Here is a 25,034-nt window from a genome sequence, read left to right on the forward strand (position 1 = left end):
AAGTATTTATTTATTTGCCATTTTTTGTGGCATGACATATAGAGTTCAATTAAACTCTTCATTATACAAAATATTTTCTCTAAAAAACTATTTATTTAAAAAACACATACTTAAAATAACTTAAAGCACTTTAAAAATGTAACTAAAAAAAGCTCAGCTCACCATACTGAAAACACCTTTTTACCATGTGTTTTAAAAATCAAAGGACTGCCTATATAGAATGGTCTTTTCCTGCTGGCAGAAAGAGAGAATAGAGTAGAATTGGACTTCTTGTGGAAAGGAGTTCCATGGCCTGGGAACAGCCACTGAAAAAGCTCTCTCCTGTGTCCTCACCATTTGTGCTTGTGGTGGTCGTGGGACCAAGAGAGACCCCTTCCCAAAAAGTCTTAAAATTTGAACAGGTTTGTACAGGGAGCTCCACACAGGCCAAACAAAATGGTCTTACACAGTTTTCACAGCAAGCTGTTCAAATGACATGGGACAATTGAGGCTAAATCTGGGCTTTCTCAATGTTTCAGGGCTTTAATCTAGAGCAGGAAAAGTGGAGATTTTTCCTGTCTTTGTTCAGAAATACATACATATATAGACATGGGAAGGGACAGAAAAAAGCCCTTAGAACGGCCACAGCTATGTGGCCGTCCATTCTGTGATTTATCAGACAGGTGAGTTCGAAAGGAAGAACTATATGGACATTTCTCTGGAACTTGCCTTCATGTGTAAAGCCCATGGTTGCTACAGATCAGGGTAATTTGAAGCTGGATTTTCCTGTCAGTGTAGATGCGCCTACAGTCTTCTAGAATTCTACCACTTGCTTCTCTGTAATGTGGACAGTGGCTGTGACTTGGTTAAAAAACAATGTGTGTTGTATGTGAGGGAGTATCTTTAGAGAAAAGGTGAGGTCAGGGGTTCACTACAATACAAGCTGGAAGCTGAAATGATGGAGGGTGGTGTAAAAAGCTATGAAATAAGAAGAGCCTTGGGAAATGAGGTCACAATCTGGTATATACAACTTGGGGTGAGAATAGATGATCTACCTGTAGTGCTTTCATCAGCATTGGCATTTAAGACCCTAAGCACAGCCTGTTTCAGCCAAACCATGCTCTTCATAGGAACTGGGTGCACCCTCTTCATGGAGAAATGTAAAACTGTGAACTAGTTGATAATGGTGGTTGCTAGCAGTAATTTATTTTGCAACGTGGAGAAGTTTTTCCCAACAACTGTTGACAAGCCTCTTAATGCTGCTTTGTATCCAAATGTGCTTACATAATGGATTATATTTCTTCATCTCAGGGTATTCCTTGGGATGGTCACATGCAGGAGGAATTTATAGTGTGAACTACAAAACAGGAGCTTTTGATAGCAGCATCTGGTGGCTTTGGTGTCAATGGGGGAGTGAAACAGCTCTGAGTTTGTGTGAACCTCATTCAAGGTGCCATTCCCCAGCCTCTGAAATAGGTTCATCAGTCTGAATAACTCCTTTAAAATTTAGATTAAAAACCCTGAATGGATTCATGGCCACACTAACATGAGGACAAGTATTGATAAATTTAGGGAGTTGTAGTCTAGCAATATTTCAATGGAAGGAACTGTCAAAACCACCTCTGAGTATTCCTTGCTTAAGAAAACCTTATGATGTTCATGGGGATTTGAAGGCACATATACACACACACAGCCCAGCAGTGGGATTGTAATACCCTGAAGGCTCTAGATCCTATTGCATCTTTGAAGCTAAGCAGGGTCAGCCCTGTTAAGTACTTGAAAGGATGACCACCAATGGATACCAAGGGCTGTATTTCAGAAGAAGAAAATCCCAAGCCTCCTCTGAGTATTACTTGCCTAAGAAAACCCTATGAAATTCATCTGTCGAAGGTACTTTGATTGTGTATTCCTGCATGGAAGGGGGGTGGATTTGATGGCCCTTGTAGTCCCTTCCAGCTCTGTGATTCTATGATTCTGGGGTCATCATACATCAACAGATGACTTGAAGGCACATAGTCCAGCAACATTTGGAGGGTGGTAGAAAGCACAATGCTGCTTTACAGCATGCTGAAACTGAAGCCAGTCTCCAACTTCTGTTGACATTTAACAAGAAAAGCATCAGGGCATGTGCTCTGGATATAACAAGAGGCGTCTGAAATTTCATATATGTCAGAAGCTTCTAAACCATGAGTATGAAGAGCATGTGGTAAATTGTGACCCATGAGAGATGTGCAGCTGTAACTCACCAGATGTTTAATGGAAACTCCCATTATCGCCTGACACTAGCTAAAGCCGTTGTGACTAGTAATCCAACTTTGAGGGCCACAGTTGTCCACCCCTGCAGTAGTCTCTCCATTGAAATTAAGTGGTCTCCTTCTGTTGTGTGTTTTCTACCAGTGACTGAAGATCTATCTGCTTTCCTGATCAATTTTCCAATTCCTATCTGACTGTTGCCTCTCATTGTGACTGAATGTCTTTTATTGTTTTCATTCAGAATGTTCTGAAATCATTTTTTTAAAAAAGACCTGACTTAAACTAAGTTAATTTTCACTTGTCCCCTGTGAACTCTTACTGTATTGTTTTTGTTTAGTTTAAAAATATCTTGCCTTCTTTAGGTTGATGTACTGATGCCCAATGTTGGAGAGATTGTGGGAGGCTCAATGCGTATTTGGGACAGTGAGGAGCTGCTGGAAGGCTACAAGAGAGAAGGCATTGATCCCACACCTTATTATTGGTACACAGACCAGGTGCGTAGTATTTAGTATGGTTTCTCTTGTTGGGTTTTATATTTCCCTTCTCTGTGAACAACTGTGTAAACACTAAATTGTTCCAAGGCCAAACATAGGCCAAAGAAAACAATCTTTTAGTGGACAAACTAGTTTTTTTAAAGTATATTTCCCTCCCCCTCCATCTTGCTAAAGTTGTCCAAGCAAAACAGATCCAGATACAGTTTGACAGCTAAGTGGTTGAGTCTATTGTTCTAAAGGACAATAGAGCATGAGCGAGTGAGGTAGGATGGGGACAAGTCTGGCTGCTGACCTCCTTGCCCTGGGGGTTATCAGATGTCTTTTTGCACCTGCTCCTCATGGTGATGGCCTACACTATGTCTGGGGCCCAAGCTAGACGAGACACAGTCTGTGCTGTTACCAGCTGCTGAAAGGAGACTGCAGCCAGATCTGCCCTCATCAACGGTCTCCATCCTGTTGTGACCCATGCCCTGCCCTCTAGTTTCGCAAGCATTCACTTGATTTGTTTTTATTCTATAACATACCCACCTAGTACTAATTTTAGGCCCATTTGTCCAACTCTTCTTTTAAACTTTGTTCTTGCCTTGCTTTTCTTTTTCCACAAGGCTGTCTTTAGAAAAATACTCCTCCACACATCTATGCATATTCAAACCAGGCAGTCTCTCCAGCTAGAGCCATCAACATTCTTTTTGAGAGTTGCCTATAAATGGTTTTCACATACAATTTATGCATATATACTAAACAGTAATATTTATTGATGTATATACATTCAACATAACTCATACTCAGTTATCATTCTATTAGACAGCCAACATAGAAATACATTTACAGAGTTATAACAGATTCTACTGGATTCTGACACGCTGTGCCTACTCTTGGCTTTCCAAAAGTTTTTCACAGCAATGCTACTGCATGGCATGGCATAATGGTCTGAGAGACCAAGGCTTAAATACATATTCAGGCATGGAAATTCCATTGAGGGCTTGTATACACAATTAAAATATTCCTCATTTGATTGGAACAGAATGTGATCCGGCCACATGCGATTCGGATGATTTCAGGTTTTTTGCAGGGGGCAAAAATTCCATAAACTGCAGAAAAAGAAGTTGCAGTTTTTCCCAGAGTATCCATGAAGATGTGCATGATCAAATGTGTGTTCACCCATTTACTTCGCATGGCTGCATATTTTCAGCAGAGGGAGGGTAAATAGATGGAAATTTGCACAAGAAAGTGAAGACAATTAAGCATCATCGCAGATGTACAAAAATCGGCAGCAATTCATACAATACGCTAGCATATAGACTAACCCTTGGTGGCCTTGGGCCACCCTCTCTCAGCCTCACAGGAAGGCATTGATAAACTGCACCACTAAATAAATTTTGCCAAGAAAACCCTAGGATAAGTTTTTCAACTTAAGAGTCATCATAAATTGAAATGACTTGAACGCACAAAAACAAATGTTACTCAGAGTGGTGGCAGTGCTGGTCCCTCAGCCATTAACTGCAGGCCCTTAGTGAGTTTTCAGAAAGTAAAGAAACCGATGTAATCCATGGGCACAAATATGATTTCATTCCCTGGCACATTGGAAGAAAAATAACCACTGATTCCTCACAACAGTTAGCTTGGGAAGCACTGTTTTACATTGCCAACTGTGTGAATGACACTACATTGAACAGATTGATGTAATCTATTTAAATCAGGGTTGGGCAACTTAGACCCTCCCATTGTTGTCATATTGCACTTTCATATGGCCAAATTTTTAGAGTTACCCTAGCCTCTAGTTTTTGTACTTTCTTGTCTGATGAAAAGAGTTCTGTAGAACTGAAAAGCTTGCACTTTGGGGAGAGGGGGTTGGCACTTAATAAACTGTGTGCCCCAACTCTGGATATTGTTTTGAGTTACTCTTAGTTTTGGCACTCAGGACACATCTGGCAGCAGAAATTTTAAACTGTTTCTTGGCTCGGAGTCTCTTCTTCAGCCCTTGGGCGACCCAAATGCTCATGCTTGACACATTGTTTGTTGCAGTTGGCTGGTTTCTGTGGCAGGGGAGAAGACCCATCACTCTGCTCACTGAAGGAGTGATTGCGCCAATCTATCCAGTTTCCCACTTCCATCCTTTGCATGGAAATTGTGGTGTGGCCTCAGTGGCAACATTTAAAACCTTGGGGAGCTGCAGCCTTCCTTTCTGCTCTGCTTGTTTTATTAATTTACAGACAGAAAGTGGTTCTTGAAAGGTATTCTGTCTAAAAGGGCACGGCCTGATCAGCTTCATCTTTAACAAGCTGGTGCCCCAAGGCAGCGGCTCATAGGAGCTGACAGAAAGATCCAAACCAAAGCCTAGAAGGGGACATTTAATCTATTTCTGCTACACTGCTTGATGCACCACCATTCGTCTAGCAACTCCTTTTGGTTTAGCTGTGGTTCTCTTTCCATATGACAGAGACATACTGCATTGTGGCTATGCTAGTAAGGCTAAGGGAAGGACCAAATAGTTTGTTATCTCTCGTTAAGCAGACTTCTTAAAGTCTGGAATCTTCTTGGCAGCACACACTAGCGTAACCAAAGTTACCCTTGCACAGGAATGGAGACAGTGCAACCCGTAGTCTGCATGTGGTGATAGATGTGCTCCATGCTCCATTGATCAAAAATAGCAGCAGGAATTGTTTTGCAACACTCCTGAAGTGCTTGGAAAGTGTGGCCTTTGGGAAAAATGGGAGGAAGTCTTTCCCACACAATTGCAAACCCTGTACTGGCATACCTTCTTATTTCAATCCTGTGCAGGAGGCATCGAGTACTTCTTTGCGCAACAGTTGTTCCCCAGGATATATAGTGGCAGCTGGAACCTACCATGTGCAATTCCACACATACCCTTCTCCAAATGGACACTGGGAAAGCACAGTTGTGCCTGTCACCCTCCTTCCCTCACCACCTGCATAACTTCTGGTGGTGCTGTAAATAATATCTTGATCTCTTGTGACTGACATTACCGCACTACACTCTTATAGTGCTGCTATTCCACATTAACTGCTCTGACTGTCTCCTGTTGCATTCTGAGGCTTGTAGTTCAGTGAGGCCTAAGAGCTCTCTGGCTGAGAATACTAAATCCCCCTCTTTAAACTGCAAATCCCAGAATGCATCAGGAGGCAGCTAGAACAGTTAAAATGGAATAGCAGCACTGTAAGAGTGTAGTGCAGTAATCTAGTTAGAATCATAGAGTTGGAGGAGACCTCAAGGGCCATCCAATCTAACCCCCTGCCATGTGGGAACACACAATCAAAGCAGCTGCGACAGAGGGCTAGCCAGCCTCTGTTTAAAGTTAGCAACACAGAAGGCAAGTAAAGAGGTTTCTCTTGATCCTCGATCTGCAGCAAGACTAGGTGTTGTTTGGATGTGGCCTTGGTGCTAGGGTGGTAGCTGTCACTATCAGCAGAGTCCTAGGGCAGGGTGGTGGTGGTGGTGGTTCTTTTGCAGTCTTGCTGACCTCTCTACTGCTTAAAGGCCTTCAAGAGAGAATTGGAAGCTGCTAATACAGGCCACATATTTGCAAGCAGTGCTCTGCAAAGCAGATCCTTTTAACACAGCCTTACACATATTACAATGCCAACATATATATGTTTGCCTCACCTGCTTATAGAGGCTAGCATCCTGCACTTCCACACTGGCTCTGGAGGAGGCAAGCCTCCCTGCTCCATAGAAGCATATGGTAGTGGATTTGGGGCCGGTTTTAAAACACTTGATTTCTTCAAAATTGCTAGAGAAGTGATGCCTGCCTCTGCCACCAACAGACCCTGTATTTCCATGCTTGAACTATAATCCAAATTATATAGAAAGCTAAATTTTCTTGACCTCTTGTGTAGCAATTTTTTTTATTTAAATTATTTATCCATATCTCAACTGACTTTTGATATGGAGACCCAAGGCAGTTTACAGAATAAATATAGTCCTGGACAGAAGACTGCAGAGACATGAGTTCAAATCCCCACTCAGACAAACACCACAGGAGGATTGAGGCAGTTACTGTTTCTGTCCCTTGCAAGGCTGTTGTAAGGAGAGAAAGAATATACCCCATCCTCAATGGTGAAAATAGGAATGTAAATAATTAAAAAGTCACAGTCCTGTATCTTGAAGATCTGGCTGCAAGGCATTTGACGTTGTACATGGTTATAGGTTCTTGCTTCTTCATTCTGATCTTGCTGTTTGTCAAGTCAGTGAACTGATGATGTTTCTTATTTGGCTTCACAGCGTAAATATGGCACATGCCCACATGGTGGCTACGGCTTGGGCTTGGAAAGATTCCTAACCTGGATTCTGAACAGGCACCACATTCGGGATGTGTGTCTCTACCCACGCTTTGTCCAGCGCTGCAAACCCTAACTGAGATCAACTTGGGCAGAATCCAAGCCAGCGTTCACCAGAGCCCTCATCTTTGCTCTGAAGATCCTGTTTCATCATCCTACAAAAACAAATATTCTACATTCTCTTTTTCAAGTGAAAATATAATCATGTTGAATTTAACTTGAAATTCACTGATTTCCGGAACTCTTCTTTCCTTCCCTCCCTTCCTTACCTCATTCATTCTGTTGGGATATTTGAATGTACTGATTACTAGTTGTTGTTGTTGTTGTTTTTATAAGCAGTATGCATTACTTGGTGCCAAAACAATACACTGCAGAAATAATCCAGTTCGAGACTGCTTTAACTGCCCTGGCTCAGTGTTGGGGAATTCTGGAAACTGTAATTTGTTGTGGCACCAGAGCTCTCTGACAGAGAAAGGTAAATGACTCACAAAACTACAGTTCCCAGAATTCCCTAGTATTGAGCCAGGGCAGTTATGGCGGTCTCAAACTGGATTATTTCTGCCATGTGATTTGGCCCTTAGACATCACCTATTTTGCAACATGCAGCTTTTACAGGTCCCTAAAAGAATTCCATAAAAGTATTTTCATAATTTTCAAAAAGGTCTAGGCTTGACATCTGATAAAATGTTAAACTACTACTAAAAAGGGGGGGGGGATAATTACCGTTTTCCAAAACGTAAAATTATGTAGCACATGCAGGATGTAATGCACTAGAAGAAAACTGTAATAGGAAAACAATTTGGCCTACGGTACATTGAATTCACTTTCTTAAAAACGTTTTCATTTGGGTTCTTAGAGAAGAAAAGAAATTCATTGGACAGTTAACTCTCCCTTGAGACTATCTACCAAAATGCAGAATGTTGCCATGAAGGTATACCAGTTCTCAAACTGTAGTAACCTAGTCATTAATTGCAGCTTACTTCTTTGTCTTAAGTATGATAAGGCATCTTGTATAAAAGGGGGATCTTGGCTGGGACAATGTTGAAATATAAACTATAAGGAACAATACTTGTAGGAAGGTAAATGTATTCCTACTTGCCAATCTCTTTTGACTATATCTATGTGTTGAAATTTGTGTTAATTTATCATTTGGCTTGCCAGATGAGGATGACTTCTATTAAAGCTCCCCATTGCTTCAGAATGTCTTGAGCAACTATGATCTTGGGAGATTCAGCCTCTACGTTTTATACTTGGCTAGCATGCTTTTCAACATGTCTGCTATGGTTAAAAAACAACTCGCAACTTGTTGACATAGCTTCCCCACCAAGAACCTTAGCAATTGTAGTTTTTAAGTAGGAACTGACACCTCTCAGTTCCTTGTCAAGCCATTGAACTACAGGGTGTCAGGTTTCTTGGAAAGAGGTCAGCCAAAACTGATAGACAGGTACTTCCTATCTCCAAAAAAAAAAAAAAAAAACAACCCAGCAGGTGACTCTGCTTCACCTTTGCTCCTCTGCTCCTTCATTTCTTCAGGTATTAGCAGGCATTAAACCTAATTTTCAGCCATAAAAACAGTTAACTGGAAAGATGTAGAAGTACAAATACAGACACTTGGGATTGTCTGGATTCTGCCTGGAAACGACTGGGCAGTAGTGGTGGGGTACCTGCTCTGCATGTCCCTGTTTCAAATCTAGCAATCAATAAATTCATAGCATTGGAGTAAAGGGAACAAATTTAGTTCTTTAATCTATACTGTATGTCTTTTCTTTTTATCATTTCTCTACATTTCTGCATGTACATGAGGATATCTGAAGTGTCCGGTGGTGATAAAATCTTGGGAATGCTACTGTCCCTTGGGACTTGGTGGTGACATGACCCTTTTGCAGTTTGCCTTAATTCCCGGTCTAGCCCCATGATGGGTGCAAGGCATTGTGGGTTGTGGAATCTCTGCCATGACCAGTAATCACAGCATAGATACCATTTTGTGTTGTTGTCTTTTTTAGTTAGTATCTAAAATGGGAATAAGAGCAGGGGAGGGTTCCCTTGTGGAAGAGGACTCTTGATGCCTAAATGAAGAAAATATTCAGAAATTATTCCAATAATCATCACTTATCCACAGAAACTGAAGCATTAGTAAACTACTCTAATTGATATAATTAGGCTGGGCACTCAGTATTACAGGTTGAATCTCCCTTATCTGAAATGCTTGAATTCGGTTTTTCTGATCTTGGAATATTTACATATACATAATGAGATATCTTACAGATGGGACCCAAGTCATGATATTTTAAATAATTAGGTGCAAAATTTGTGTACATTGAACCATCGCAAAGCTAAAATGTCACTATCTTAGCCACTCATATGGACAATTTGGGATTTTGCAATATTTCAGATAAGATAGACAACCTGTAGTAGCATTAATCTTAATTGTTCTACTAGTAATAATAGAGACCCAGTATTGTGTAGTGGTTTGAGTGTTGGACTGTGACTCTGGAGATCATCTGCTTGGCCATGGAACGCCACCTGGTGACCTTGGCAAGTAATATACATTCAGTACTGGTGCACAAGAAAAACAAGGGGAACTAGCAGCCTTTAAGACCATGGTGGGGATAAGGGTTGCATAAAATTTCTTTTCGGGATCGTTAAAACCACAACTCCGCCTCACTGATCATTTAGTATGGTGGTGTCTCCTGCTCTATGCCTATCTGCATGAGGCTTAGCTGCATCTTTCACTGGTGGTGGTGGGGGCAGTTGAGAAACTTGCAAGGCTTGGATGCACAACATCTCTTCTACGACTCGGAATGACACCATTGTGGAACATACTAAGGGGCTCTACAGATTGGCAGGAAGGGGCCATGATATGTCGCCCCTTTCTGCCCTGGAAGCAGGCCACAGCAAGCATATGAGGTCTGTTCAGCTACTGATCGAAGTGTAGGAGGAGGATGTTGCCAACGCCATCCCACCAGCAAGGGAAGTTGTGACCCTCAGAAGCAGGACTCCTGTTGCAATTCCCCGTTGGAGGTTCTCTACAGTCGTCATGACAAATAACAGCTAATAAGGCTTGTTCTCCCATAAATCTGACAAATCAAACTTGTACCATGAAAGAAGTATGTACCATGACTTTTTGCCTGATGAAGAAGCCAGTGGAGCTCTGAAAAACATGCATCATATATTTTGTACATTGTGGTTGGCTGTTTTGTGGGTTTTGGGTGTTACTTTACAAAAGCGGCACAGTTCACTTGGACAAAGCTGCAAAGAGACACAAAGGCTGTATAGGAGCCTCATGAGAAAATCAGTGGCCCTTGACATAGAATACTGCCTTGGGCAATAGATGAAGCTTGATGGGATGTTTTGGTGCTAAATGCAGCTGCATTATTTCTAAACTGCTCCTCTCTGAAGATCAGCAGAGTGAGGGTGAGCTGGTTTTCTTTGTGGGCTCCAGCCAAGTCAGAGTACAGTCATTTTATTTATAAGATCTGTGCCACTGGCCAAAGATATAACGTGAGCACTTAAGCCTTTTGTTTGCTTTCCTTGCTGATTTATTGTGTGGCATTTTGTAAGTGCATCTGAAGCACACAATGCTGAGTTTTAGTTTGGACAAGCTTGAGAGACGTGATCTAATTGGTTAAACAATCAGCTTCTCTGGTGCAATGATTCTTGAAAACAAAGCATTACAGTGTGTGTGTGCGTGCATTTAATAGTTGTTTGTTGCACCTTGGGCATTCTGCAGCTCTTGGCAAACCCCACAGAGCAGAGGTAAGTGGCCCTGCCCTCCAGATATTTTATGCTATAACACCCATAATCGTTGAGCATTTGCCATACTATCTGTGGCTGATAAGAGTCCACAACATTTGGAGGCGCCAGGTCGCTTATTGCTTGCAACTAAGTCCTCCGTTGGCTGAAATGTATTAATCCTTGCTCTCATAACTGGTGGAGTGGAGTGAATGCTAGACTAGGACTCCAGAAGGCCAGGACATAAAACCCTACTTGGACATGGAAGCTCACTGGGTGACTTTGGGCAAGTCACACTCTCTCAGCTTCAGAGGAAGGCAAAGGCAACAACAAATAAACAACTCTGAGCAAATCTTGCAAGACACACCCCTTTACCATAAACTGGATGGAAATTATTTAAAGGCTCACAGTAACAATTTTAAGGATAGGAAATCTAAGCAAAATGACTAAAAGAGCCAGTGTGGCATAGTGACTTGAGAATGACTCTGGAGACCAGGATTCGATTGCCGCTTGGCCATGAAATTCACTGGCTGACCTTGGGCAAATCACATGCTCTCAGCTTCAAAAGAAGGCAAGGGCAAATCTCCTCTGAACAAATATTGCCAAGAAAAACCCATGGTAGGTTCGTCTTAGTGTTGGCATAGGCTGGAAATGACTTGAAGGCACACAACACATCCCAAAATAAATAATATACACTGTACAGTGGACCCTTGGTATCTGCTGGGGTTCAATTCCAGGACCCCCTGTGGATACCAAAATCCATGGATGCTCAAGTTCCATTAAATACAATGGATAGTAAAATGATGTCCCTTATACGAAATGGCAAAATCAAGCCGTGGATGGTTGAATTTGTGGATAAAGAATCCGTGGATACAGAGGGGCAACTGTTTATTCATTCATTCATTTATTTTGTATGCTGCCTTTCTCCCAAGAGGGACCCAAGGCGGCTCACAGATAAAACATTATAAATGTATAAATTGTGGGGATAGCATTACAGTGGTGCATAGAGACTAATCACAGTTTTTATTCCTGACAATGGTGTCACACTATATTGTTACAGCTCTGTTATTCCATTTTAATTGCCTTGGCTGCCTCCTGTGGGATTCTGAGGTTTATATTTTACTGAGACCTAACAAGTCTCTGGTTGAGAATCTTAAATGCCCCTTCCTAAACTGCAACTCCCAGGATTCCACAGGAGACAGCCATAGCAGTTATTGTGGAATAATAGCACTATAAGTGTAGTGTGATATTGTCCAGATGACCAGAATCCCACCTGTCATATGATGGGTGTGAATTGCACTGCCTTCCGGCTGTTGGTGAAAAACATACAGCATTCTTCGCTGCTGGCGTTGCTAGCTAAAGCTGCTGGGAGTTGCAGTTCAACAATATATAGAAAGCAATGCAGTTCTTATCCTTGGTCTTAACATGAACTAAAAGGATTGCACAAGTTTGATGCCAATGTGAAATTGGGTAGGCCTAATGAAACCTGCTCTCAGATAAATGGTGGGTCAACCACAGCAGTAAACTCTACTTGTTTTTAAAACCACCTGACTTATATGAAAGTCAGCAGCAGACAACAGGGAGGAAAAAAATATTGATGAATCCTAACCTTATTGATTTCCAAAATGCACCCTCACAAGTTTCACAGATAAGTGTGTATGGCTCTAAAGAGCAGTTAACTGACCACAGTATGGGTTTGAAAGACACCCTGTTTTAGTAATTGAGTTTAGCTGCAGCTTCTCCTGACTGTATAAAGGAAATAACCTTTTTAACACTTGCAGGTTTAAAAGCTGCTGCCTTCTACATCAACAGTGAGCATGTGAACAACCATGGGACACTGGTTCTTCATTCAGCCGCCAAGATTACTCACACGCTGTCAGCTCCTAAGGTTTTCAAGAGGCTGGAATGGAATAAAAACACATTCTGTGATGGGTAGAAAGTGGGTAGGTGGATGTGAATCTCAATAAGTAAATTAGATAATTAAAACAACAATAACAATGCAATTTGTTACTCTAGTTATGATTCCCAGATCCTAGATAATAATCTCCAGTCGTCAGAGTGAAGGAGATAAACCACAGGGTGAGAGTGCTGCCTTGAAAAGTGTGTGTGAGTGTGAGTATGTTTGTTAGGCTTTGTGTTTTTGGTTTTAATAGCACATTCTGTAAATAGTTGTTGGTACTGCGTGCTTGAAGTCATTTCCAAATTATGGCGACCATGCAACGAACCCATCATGGAGGTTTCTTGGCAAGATTTGTTCAGAGGAGGTTTGCCATTGCTCCCCCCTGAGGCTGGGAGCATATGACTTGCCTAAAGTCACCCAGTCAGTTTCATGGCCAAGCGGGGAATTGAACCCAGGTCTCCAGAGTCCAACACTGAAACCACTACACCACACTGGCTTCCAACAACAACAAAGCACATTCTGTAAACTGTGTTTGATGCTTAATGTATCAAGTTTCTAGACTCCCCTTCTTGCTTCTGCTTGAGCATGATGAGACCTCTAGAGATGATTTACATTGCCATCATCCACTGATTTTAATGCCCTTTCATAGTAACTCAAGTGAGAAGTTACATAATGTATAATGCATAAGGACATCACCAGGGGCTGTCCCTTGTAACAACACCCACCAAGGCCTGACTTCTGTGACATTACATGGAGTTATTCCTAGGTCTCGGGTATTGGTGGTGAAATTTCAGAGTTTCCTACACTCTTGACTCGGCAGCCCTACTCCTGTTTAGTCCACCAGCCATCTCTGCCATCTCTCAAGATACTCCAATTCATTTCACAAACCCCCGTTTTTCAGCTCCCTATATACACTTCATAGCACTTATGAAAAAAGCAGTTTGACTGCAGCTTCCAGAATCCCCTGCCTGCACAACCACTGGCTTCAGAGATCTTTAGTTCAAAATTAACGTTCCCCAAGCTCTGCATCCTAGTCAAACACAATTATGTGGCAACAGAGGAGACGGGTTATATCTGCAATGTAGCAATAATGTAATTTTACACTGATTTAGGGTTCTGTGAGCACCATAGTGAGCAGAGCTGTCATGGTGCTATCCTATGGAACCCTGGGATGTGTAGTTAGCTGTGACACTGGAGCTCTCTTACGGAAAAGGCTATAAATCCCAGAATTCCATAGCATTGAGCCATGGCAGTTAAAGTGGTGTCAAAACATCATAATTTCTGCAGTGCAGATGCAGACTCAGTCCAGAACACGTTCAAATGCGACATGTGAGGTTATGTATTTTTCTGTCAAAGATTTTGGGTACTTCTAAAAAATTTCAGGTTCCCTCCAGGAAGATCCTTCCTTTTGTTTGTCACAGCAATATTTCAATTGTCATCCTGTCAGCCACCAGCAGCTGAGTTTACACACTTAAGAGAAGCGACTGCAAGAGCAGGCCGGTTCTGTATGCCACTGCCGCAATTATATAAATAAATTTTGCTTGTCTTCCAAAATAGCTTGTCCGGCGTGAACTGAAGGAGCAGTTTTACACAGGCATTTTTTTAAAAAATCAATGCATAACTGACGCATGCAAAAGCACAGCTGGGTTGGGTCCTTACCAACCAGGCAATTACCCAACCTGTTCTCCTTTTTTATATGACAATAAAATAAAGGTTAGCCGATCTGCCGATCTAGCCTGACGCGACTGGTTAATTTCTTTTATAAATTATGTTACAGTGTGATGTGTCCCTGGTTTCCCCTTTGTCTATATACAACTGTCTAGTCCTGAACTGAGACATTTTGGTGCCTGGGGCACAGATCCAACCACCCCTCTTAATATGCTTACGGTCTGTCTCTCTCTAATGAAGGGAAGGAAGAAGCCATCTGGACGTTCTGTGCAAAGAAGATTGAAATGAATGGTGAATTTCTGCTGAATTTTATTGAGTCTTGCATAGCTAAACTTCTTCATTGGGTTTGTGGGTCATACTAAGGTTGACCAGATGCCCTCCTTTTCTAGGACATGTCCTACATTTCAGCCTTCTGTCCAGGAGGAATTCCAAAATGTCCTTTTATTTGAGCATGGCTAAGAAGCATGAACTTATATAGTGGACCCTCCCCTTACGTTTGTAAGGGGAAATCTGCCTATGCTCACACCCCATAGGAAACAATGGAGTGCATGTGCATGGCAGCACAGCGGTTAAATGCCTGTACTGCAGCCACTCACTCAAAACCATAAAGGTTGCGAGTTCAATACCAGCAAAAAGGCTCAAGCTTGACTCAGACTTGCATCCTTCCAAGGTCACTAAAATGAGTACCCAGATTGTTGGGGGAAAGTAGCTTACAGTTGTAAACTGCTTAGACACTGTTAGTTCAGTATGAAGCAGTATTTAAATGGAAAAAAATGAAGCTGTTTGTATTAGCAATAGCAGATACATTTCTACACCGCTTATAAGTGCACTTAAGCACTCACTAAGCGGTTTACAGTGTTTAAGATAATTGCCCCCAACAAGCTGGGTATTCATTTTAGTGACCTACAGAAGAATGCAAGGCTGAGTGGACCTTAGAGTCCCTGGGATCAAACTCACAACCTTGTGGCTGTGAATAGCTGCAGTACCAGCATTTAACCACTGTGCCACCAGGGCTCCCCTGGTGAGCGTTTTATATGAGTGTTTTTACCTTTGATTTGAGAGTGTCCTACGTTTTGCAGCATCTTCTCCTCCTTTGTGGTTATGACCTCTGGTCACCCTGGTCAGGCTGCTACTACTACTACTACTACTACTAATACTATTTCATCATCATCATCATCATCATCATCATCATCATCATCATCATCATCATCATCATCATCATCATCATCATCATCATTTTTCTTTTTCTTCTATTAATTCATATCCCACTTTCCCCCCAAAATTGAGACTCAAAGCAGCATGCTGTTTAAAAGCACAGTACAATTACAAATGTACAAAAATGACAAAATAGAATTTAACTATTGCAATATTAAAACAGTTCATTTGTTTAGAAATAGAATACAATTAAAAAAAGATTAATGCACTTAAAAGCCATACACTTTAAAACAGTACAACACCCCCAGGGCATTCTTTGAAAACTTTCTTAAGACTCTTAGGCCATCCTTCGTCGCACTTCACAAAATAAACACCTTACCTGAAATGGAAGCTAGCCTATCCTTCAGAGTCACATCAACTCATGCATTAGCAGTTAGCGTTTCTGGGTTGGCAGGGACAAAAGAACCGTAGGGGATGATGTGTTTACTGACCTGGTACAAACACTGCATTTACCCTTGCTTAATACCCTGGAATATAAGCACATTCCCCTTATGCCATAGCCCCCCAAAGCATGATATGACAGAATTGATTAATGCATGCCCTGTGCCCTAGCCTATGGTCTGATGTCCACACCACAAATGCTCTTGTAGCATCTGCAAAAAACTAGTTATAGCACTGGGCTGTTAAACCAGAATATATATGAAATGAGCCACTGAAATCCTAAGGCATGTACATTCCCAGCCACTGCAAACCATGCAGTTTGGCACTGGCCTTTATAGCTGGTGTTATATCACAGATTTTGGGTATCTTCATTGCGCATGCACAAGGGATGGTCTCTTGTGGTCTCTATGATTCTATACATATGTAATACTTACCGTGTTGTTGTTGTGTGCCTGCAAGTCATTCCCAACTTATGGCAACCTTTGGCGAGTTTCTCCAGAGGGGGTTTGCAGTTGTTATCCTCTGAGGCTGAGGACCCTTGCCCAGGGTCACCCAATGAGTTTCATGTCTGAGCAGGGATGCGAACCCAGTTCTCCAGGCTCATATACCAACATTCAAACCACTACACTACGATGGCTGTAAATGCTTACCACAGAAACCTGGTATTGTTCCTCATCTTCCTGAAACAGTGAAAAATTCTAGAAGCTAAACTACTTGGTTTAGTTTCTTTTGTGTGAGAGTGTACCAGTGATGTCTTTGTAATTTCTGCAGAAAATTCTGGATGAAAGTAAAGCATCTTTGGATGCAAATGATACTCTTTTTGGAGATTGGATACAGGGAACAGAGTACCTATTTGTTGCCATTATTACTGCATAATTCACATTATAATCTCCTCCTCCTCCTAGCTAAAACTAAAGATATTTATTTAATAGTAGGTAGGGTTGTGCATACACTGTGTGGGGGAATAATTTCCCTTAGGACTATAGTGTGCAAGGAAAGGAACATCTTGTCAGTGTGCATTCATATCCCCACATGCTGTTTTTAGCCTTAGGGGGAAAGCTCCCACTGGCCCCAAAATTAGAAAAACCAACAATGCTGAACTAGAACAGGGCTCCCTGCTTGCTTTGCCAGGGGAAATAACCCCCACTGAACTTCATGTATTCCATCTTAAAACATACAAACTCAAGATTTACATAGCTGATGCATTTGTAGCCTGCCTTTCCATTAAAAATGTCTTAGAGAGCTAGTATTAAAATCTGGTACATAATAAACAAGCAGTACCATGTCACAACAATTAAAAATAATGGCAAATTTGGAAACTTAGGGGCTGAACAGACCACCCCTAAGGGGCGGCCTGCAGCCGCCTCTGTCTTTGCCGGATTGGGGCCGTGCCAACTACACCCGTGCGCGAGGATTGGGACTTTGCCACACCTGCGTGGCGTTTCTGAAGGGGGGGAGGAGCCGGTGGGAGCCGTGACCTCCAAAAGCCGGGCTGCCGGCCCCCGGAAAAGACACCAGCGCTGTCCGAGGAGAAGGGGTGCCCGCGCGCGAGGACTGGGACTTTGCCGCGCCCGCACGGCATTTCTGAAGGGGGGAGGAGCCGGTGGGAGCGGCGACCTGCAAAAGCCGGCCCGCCGGCCCCCAGAGAAGACGCCAGCACTGAAGCCCATTACTGTGCTCACAGAGAGCCAGGAAAATCAATCAGTCTGGTATGGACTCACTTGGGATATTAGTAGGGAAATCGATGTAAGGGGGAAGCAGCAATAACACCTCTACCTCTTAAATTCGTAATGGACATTGGGGGTTTGATAATTCCATCTTATCTGATTGCCAATATCAGATATTAGTACAACTATAGCTGTGTAAATTAAGTTAAATTCATGGCATCATTTGATGTTATAATAACAGGATTTTTTCTTTTCCACTGTTTTATATTTGGATATTCTATGATGATGATTTCAATAGAGTCACAACAGCAACAATTGGAACATGATGTAGAGGAGAGTGTTGTTAAGAGAATGGTGGCCAATTATACCGATATAAAGACCGAAATCGATCAGGGAATCCTGATAAGAGTGGTGCAGGGCATGGGGAGATATGGTGCTAACAGGCTGATTAGTACATCTAAAGGAAGACGAGAACGTTGTTTAATATCTATCCCGCCTTCCGGTCACCCTGTTAACCCGAAAGAACAGAGGATCATCCCATACATACCACAGACCCTCACCTTGCTCCTATGTAATGCCAGGTCGGTGAAAAATAAATCACGCATCATATACGATTATTAGATGAACAGGACGCCAACCTGGCATGTATCACAGAGACCTGGCTGGGGGAGGACAGTTGTGTGACCTGGGCTAAAGCTCTCCCAGCCGGGTACACGCTGAAGGAGCAGGTCAGGGAAAGTGGGTGAGGAGGAGGAGTGGCCCTCATCCATAAAAGCCATATCACCTTGACCAGGAACCCGGTTCCTAAACTGAGACACATCAAATGTATTTACCTGACTCTGAAGGCCAGGGACAGTCTGGGGATTCTGTTGGTCTACCGTCCACCCCGTAGCCTAACAGACTCCCTGGCCGAGCTGACACAGCTGGTCTCGGAGCTGGTGTTGGAGTCCCCTAGGCTTCTTGTCCTGGGGGACCTCAACATCCCCTTTGAGGCCGGCTCATCAGATCTAACAGGTGCAGCTCAGTTGTTCATGGAATCCATGACAGCCATGGGCCTGTCCCAATTGGTCTCGGGTCCAACACACTATGCTGGTAATACATTCGATGTAGTCTTCAGTACGGACCGAGAAAATCTGTGGGCGGAAATAAATGATATTTCCCCCTGTCATGGACGGACCATTCTCTGGTCAAGGTAGGACTGAAAGCCACGATCCAAAAACCCCTTGGGGGTGGAGCACCTATTATAATGGTCTGCACTCGAAAGCTGATGGAACCCAAAAGGTTCCAAGAAGCCTTAGAGGGTGCTATGTTTGGGAACGATGGCGATTCTGTCGATACCCTGGTTGATAATTGGAATACGAACCTCACCGGGGTAATAAACAGTATCGCTCCTGAGCGTCCTTACCAGCCCGCTCCAAACAAAAGACCCTGGTACACTAAAGATCTTCGCCAGATGAAGCGGGCTGCACAACGACTAGAGTGCTACTGGCGGAAACATAAGAACATATCTGACAAGACACTCCATGAGAACATGTTACGTTCCTACGGAGTGGCAATCGATGCAGCAAAGAACTCGTTCTCTGCTACACGGATTGCATCGGCTGAGTCTCATCCAGCAGAGCTGTTCAGGATGGTTAGGGAATTAACTCAACCCCTGGCCACCCTGAACCCTTTATTAGAACCAACGACAGCCTGTTGTGACACTTTCAACGACTTTTTTGCCAATAAAATCTCTCAGAAAAGGGCTGATCTTGACATTGGTCTTCTGACAGAACCTATAGCAGAGGCGTCCAGTGACTCTGGAAACAAGATTATTCTGGATCGTTTTGAGTTTGTGAATACTAAGGCCGTGGACAAGCTCCTTGGTCACGTGAAAAGGACGACATGTCCCCTCGACCCTTGCCCTTCTTGGTTGATCGTTCAGGGAGGAGATGCTATAAAAACTGCATTACATCTCATAGTAAATACATCTCTTCGGGAGGGTATATTTCCATCGGCCTTAAAACAGGCAATAGTAAAACCCTTACTGAAGAAACCCTCCCTTGATCGCCTGTTGATTACCATTCTTGGGCAAGATGATTGAGAGGGCAGTCGCCTTTCAGCTCCAATCTGTCTTGGATGAAACTGATTATCTGGACCCATTTCAAACTGGCTTCAGAGCGGGACATGGAGTTGAGACTGCCATGGTCGCCTTAGTTGATCATCTTCATCTGGGCATCGACAGGGGAAGTGTAAACCTGTTGGTGCTCTTGGACATCTCTGCGGCCTTCGATACCATCGAACATGGTATCCTTCTGGAACGCCTGAGGGAATTAGGTATCGGGGGCACTGCGCTCCAGTGGTTCCGATCCTACCTCTCAGGAAGGTTCCAGATGGTGAGGCTGGGGGACAGTTGCTCTCGTAAAAGAGAGCTGTCATCTGGCGTCCCTCAGGGCAGCATTAACATTTACATGAAGCCGCTGGGACAGATCATCCGGCGTCATGGAGCACGGTGTTATCAGTATGCTGATGACACCCAGATCTATCTCTCCATGTCTCCGGCTGATACAGTGACTAAGGACGGCACCTCTGGATGCTTGCCTGGGGTCAGTAATGGGCTGGATGAGGGAAAACAAACACAAGCTGAATCCAGAGAAAACAGAGGTACTCATGATAGGTGCCCCAAATCTGGACAGGGAAATTTGCCATCCAGTCCTGGACGGGGTTACGCTCCCCCAAAGGACAAAGTTTGCAGCTTGGGAGTACTCCTGGATTCATCTCTACAGTTATCATCTCAAGTGGATGCAATGGCCAGGAGTGCTTGGTACCAGCTTCGGCTGATACACCAACTGCATCCCTGTCTGGACCAACAGGACCTTGAAACGATAGTACATGCACTGGTAACCTCTCACTTGGATTTCTGTAATGCACTCTACATGGGGCTACCTTTGTACCAGGTTCGGAAGCTTCAGCTTGTCCAAAATGCTGCAGCCAGATTGGTTGTGGGAACTTCAAGAACCGACCATATAACACCAGTATTAAAATCTTTACACTGGCTGCCAATTAGCTTCTGGGTGCAATACGAAGTGTTGGGCGTTACCTAAAAAGCCCTACATGGCTTGGGCCTGAGTTACTTGAGGGAGTGCCTCTCCCTACATAATCCGCCCTGCACCCTCAGAATAACGGGGAAATATGTTCTTGAATGCCCAAAGGTAAGATTGGCAGCAACGCATCAAAGAGCTTATTCAGCGGCAGCTCCAACCCATTGGAACACACTCCTGGAAGAGATTCGACTTAGTTCGACACTGGAAGACTTTAAGAAGGCATTGAAAACCTATCTCTTCCGGGTAACATACCCTCCCAGTCCGCTGTAGAGAAACTAGTCCCTAATAGATCAAGATTATTTATCTGATGTCCCCGACTGTTTTTATATATTGTTTTTAAAATTTTTTGATTGCAACTGTTGATATATTGTACTATGACATGGGTCATATAGTTTTATTGTGTGTGAACCGTTTTGATCTGAAGGAAAAGCAGTATATAAATAGAAGTTTTATATTTATATTATATTATACACGCCATGGCCTCGATCTGGCCTTTCCATGGCACAGAAAGGAGCCGCAAAAAGTGTATCCTTTTTGCACCGTAGAAAGGGCGCCATAACTGCCGGTGCCACAGCTTTTCACTGCTCCTTTGGTGCTGCATCAACCGGACACAGCACCAGAGGAGGCCATGACGTCGCCTGCTGTGTGGTGGGGTGCGCAGCATCACGTCAGTATGGGGGCAGAGTGGACACCACGTCCCCACTTCGCCCCGATGCCGGCTTTTGATACCAGTCTGTTGAGGTTCATAGATGCTCATCGTGGTTCCTAAAGAGGAGGTCTCTTTGGTAAAAAGAATAGTATTTTTTAAATTTGCATTTATGGGGTCCTTCATGTCTAACCACAGTGAATGTGGAGGGACTACTGTATTTACCTACAGGAGAATACACAACATGGATAGGAAGATAGGTACAAGACTTTGCTACAAACACAGATGCCATCTCTGCCTATAGAAAATGTCATCACAGGACCTCATCACATCACCCACATATTAGAGGTACTTTCACTTGCTCATGCTCTAATGTGCTGCCATGTCATCAATGCCCTTCAGCACTGGGCAAACATGCCAAGCTAGTGCCTGAGGATAAGTGGACGTACATCAGACATTAGGAATGGGAATACAGAAAAACCAGTTGCAGAACATCTTAATCTTCCTGGACATTCAGTCTTGGACCTCAGACAGCAGTTCGTTAACAGCAACAAAAACTCCAAAGGAAGATTGGAAAGAAAAACAGCAGAACTGGAATATATCCACAAACTCCAGTCCATCAAAAGTGGGTTTGACAAAGACAATGGTTTCCTGACACATTACACATAGTATAACACTAGTTAACACACCAGATTCATCAGGACTCTCTTGCCCAGTTTATCACGTCTCCTTTCTGGTAACCTGCCAACATCACACTACATTGCAATAACTCCCTCCACCATCCATATGGTTATCAACACACTTTGGCTTTAGGCAATATCATTCCCCCTGCCTTTGTCCCCAACAGAAGTTGTTGTCACATCATCCCCAGTTTTGTATTTCTACTGCTATTCACACATACAGCTTGCTCATTCATATACAGTAATCCTCTGCTCCTACACATTTAACTCCATACATCTGATGAAGGAGACTCAGGATGCACCTGCACTGTAGAAATAATGCAGTCTGTCACTGCTTTAACTGTCATGGCTCTAGCCTATGGAATCCTGGGATTTTCAGTTTGTTCTGGCACCAGAGTTCTCTGACAAAGATGGTTACATGTCCCTCAAACTACAAATCCTAGAATTCCATAGCATTTGTGCCATGGTAGTTAAAGTAGTGTCAAACTGCATTAATTCTGCAGTACAGATTAAGAGTTAGTCTAAGAAAGCTTATGCTACCAACATCTTTCTCCCAATCTCAAAGGTACTGCAAGATTCCTTGCTAGGAAAATAACGTTGCACCCTACCACCCACAACTACAATTGTCAGGACTGCAAGAAACTCGGATGGAAATTTGAGGGGGATTAGCAGCAGATAAAATCTAGCAGAGTTTCTGCATCTGGGTTGTACAGCACAACCTTCTGCATGTAGAGTTACAAGCTGACTGTTTTTATCTTGAACAGCAAAACTGCACAACTAAATGCATCCCCAGGGTTTCTGCAAGAGGTTGCTAGAGACTGCATTGAGAGGTGGTTATTGTTGTTGTTGTTGTTGTTGTTGTTGGAGCTGGAGCTGTAATAATATCTATACAGAGATTTCCCGAGACCTGAAAATTATTTAAAGGATTCATCCAAGGTAAAAAGTTGGGAAATGCTGGCACACCCAGTAAAATGCACAACTAAATGCACATGCATGTCTATAATTACAGACATCTGTGAATACAATGGCATCATGTGCACAACTCTGCTTCTGCAACCTTGAACAGAAAACAGGTTTACATTCCTAAAATGTCCAGCTGTCTCTATATGGCAATATATGCACATGTACAATACCAACCATCATGAAAACATTCCTGTTTCTTTCCCTATCCCAAGTTTCATTACACGCATCCAACCCAGGTTGTATCGACACTATAGAAATACAGTAATACAGTTTAATGCAGACACTACTTTAAGTGCTGTAGCTCCATCGTATGGATTCTGGGATTTGTAGTTTTAAGGGGTCTTTAGTTGTCTCTGCCCAAGAGTGCTAGTGCCTCACAAAACTACAAATCCCAGGATCACAAAATCATAGAGTTGGAAGAGACCACAAGGGCTATTCAGTCCATTCCCCTGCCATTCAGGAATAGAGTCAAAGCACCCTTGTAGGATGGAGCCATGGCAGTTAAAGTGGTGTCAAATTGCATTATTTCTACAGTGTAGATGCATTCCTGGTCTACTTTCTCAGTAGTCCAAGTGTACAAAAGCTTAAGCTACAACTTCTTTTGCACAGTTAATCTCAAAAGAGCTACAATATCCCTCTGCATATTAATTTTGCAGGACAGGGTGATCAGATCTCCTCCTTTTCCACATATGTCCTATAGTTCAACCTTCTGTGCAGGAGGAATGTCAAAATGTCTTGTATTTTGAGTGTGATGAAGAAGCATGAATTTATATTTACAGTTGGCCCTCCATATTTGCGGCTCTGACTTTTGTGGCTAGGATTATTTGCGGGTTTGATTAACATGTTCTCTCTAAGAATCTCCCAAATCCTCCAATGCACCTCTGCTGGAGGTTGACCATAGAGTGGTGCTGGAGAGCATAGAGGTTCCTAAAGAAAACCTCTAGGCATTTGTAGGTCCTCCAACATGATTCTATGATCAACTTCTGGCAGTTGTTAACCATTGAGTTGCACTGGAGGACCTGGAGACTCCTAGAGAGGTCTTCTCTTAGGTAAAAAGAATGGCCCTTTTTAAATGTACAGTTGGCCCTCCATTTTCGTGGAGGATCTGTTCTGGACCTCCCGTGAAAATGGAGACTCGCTTATATTCAAGCCCCATAGGCTTGAATGGGGTGCATGCCTGCGAGCGCGCATAGGGCGCACACTGCGGGGGCACGCGCCATTAAAAATAACGGAGGTCACCCTTCTATTAATATTCAAGACCACGGACCTCAAGCCCGCAAGAAAGCAAGTTTGACTGTCCAGTTTTTCCTTCACCCCTAACCCCAGCGAATGTGGAGGGACTGCTGTATATGGGTGTTTTTAGTTTTTATTTAGTAACATCCTCTATTTTTCTTGAAGGTCCTACATGTTGCAGTGCCTTGTCCTCTTTTGCAGTTAGGACAGCTGGGCAGACTGACACATAACTATATTTCTGAATAATAACAATAATATTATATATTTTATAATACATACTTTTATATGATACACACTTTGCCAGGAGTCCTTATATAACAGAAACTGGGCACAGGCACTTGCAAAATGATGTTTTCATAATGCTACAATAGAAATTATTATTATTATTATTATTATTAAACAATAGTAATATAATCTTAATAATAAATATATTTTATTTTTATTATTTTATTATATTACAATATGTTTATTACAAATATTATAGTAAAATAATTTATGGTGTATAATATTTAATAATAATTATAATATTAATATTATATTATAATTAATTAATAATTAATTATATTAATTTTAATATTATATGAATATAATTATAAAATTAGATTATATAAATTTATATATATTATAAATTATATAAATATTATTTATTATACAATAATATATTAATAAATATATTTTATTTTATTTATTTTATTATATTATAAAACTTTATTATAAATATTATAGTAATATATAATGTATTATTTTAATACTAATTATAATATGAATATTTTATTAATACCAATTAATAATTAGTTGTATTATTTTTAATATTATATGAATATAATTATATATTATAATCT

The 25,034-nt window shown here is 42.2% G+C and overlaps 1 protein-coding gene across 1 annotated transcript in view; it reads left to right on the forward strand.

Annotated features, from left to right (window-relative positions):
* LOC149324156 (asparagine--tRNA ligase, cytoplasmic) overlaps nucleotides 1-10,203 on the forward strand; it is a 43,140-nt gene extending 32,937 nt beyond the window's left edge. Inside the window, exons 14-15 of the mRNA XM_089497202.1 lie at nucleotides 2,595-2,726; nucleotides 6,969-10,203. Of these exons, the coding sequence (XP_089353328.1) occupies nucleotides 2,595-2,726; nucleotides 6,969-7,100 (264 nt within the window). The 3' untranslated portion in view covers nucleotides 7,101-10,203. The remainder of the gene's footprint in view (nucleotides 1-2,594; nucleotides 2,727-6,968) is intronic.
* The last annotated feature ends 14,831 nt before the right edge of the window (nucleotides 10,204-25,034 follow it).

This window comes from Sceloporus occidentalis, unplaced genomic scaffold (genome assembly GCF_023333645.1).
Source record: "Sceloporus occidentalis isolate IW3139 unplaced genomic scaffold, rSceOcc1.0.p SCAF_1, whole genome shotgun sequence".
NCBI classification, from domain to species: domain Eukaryota; kingdom Metazoa; phylum Chordata; class Lepidosauria; order Squamata; family Phrynosomatidae; genus Sceloporus; species Sceloporus occidentalis.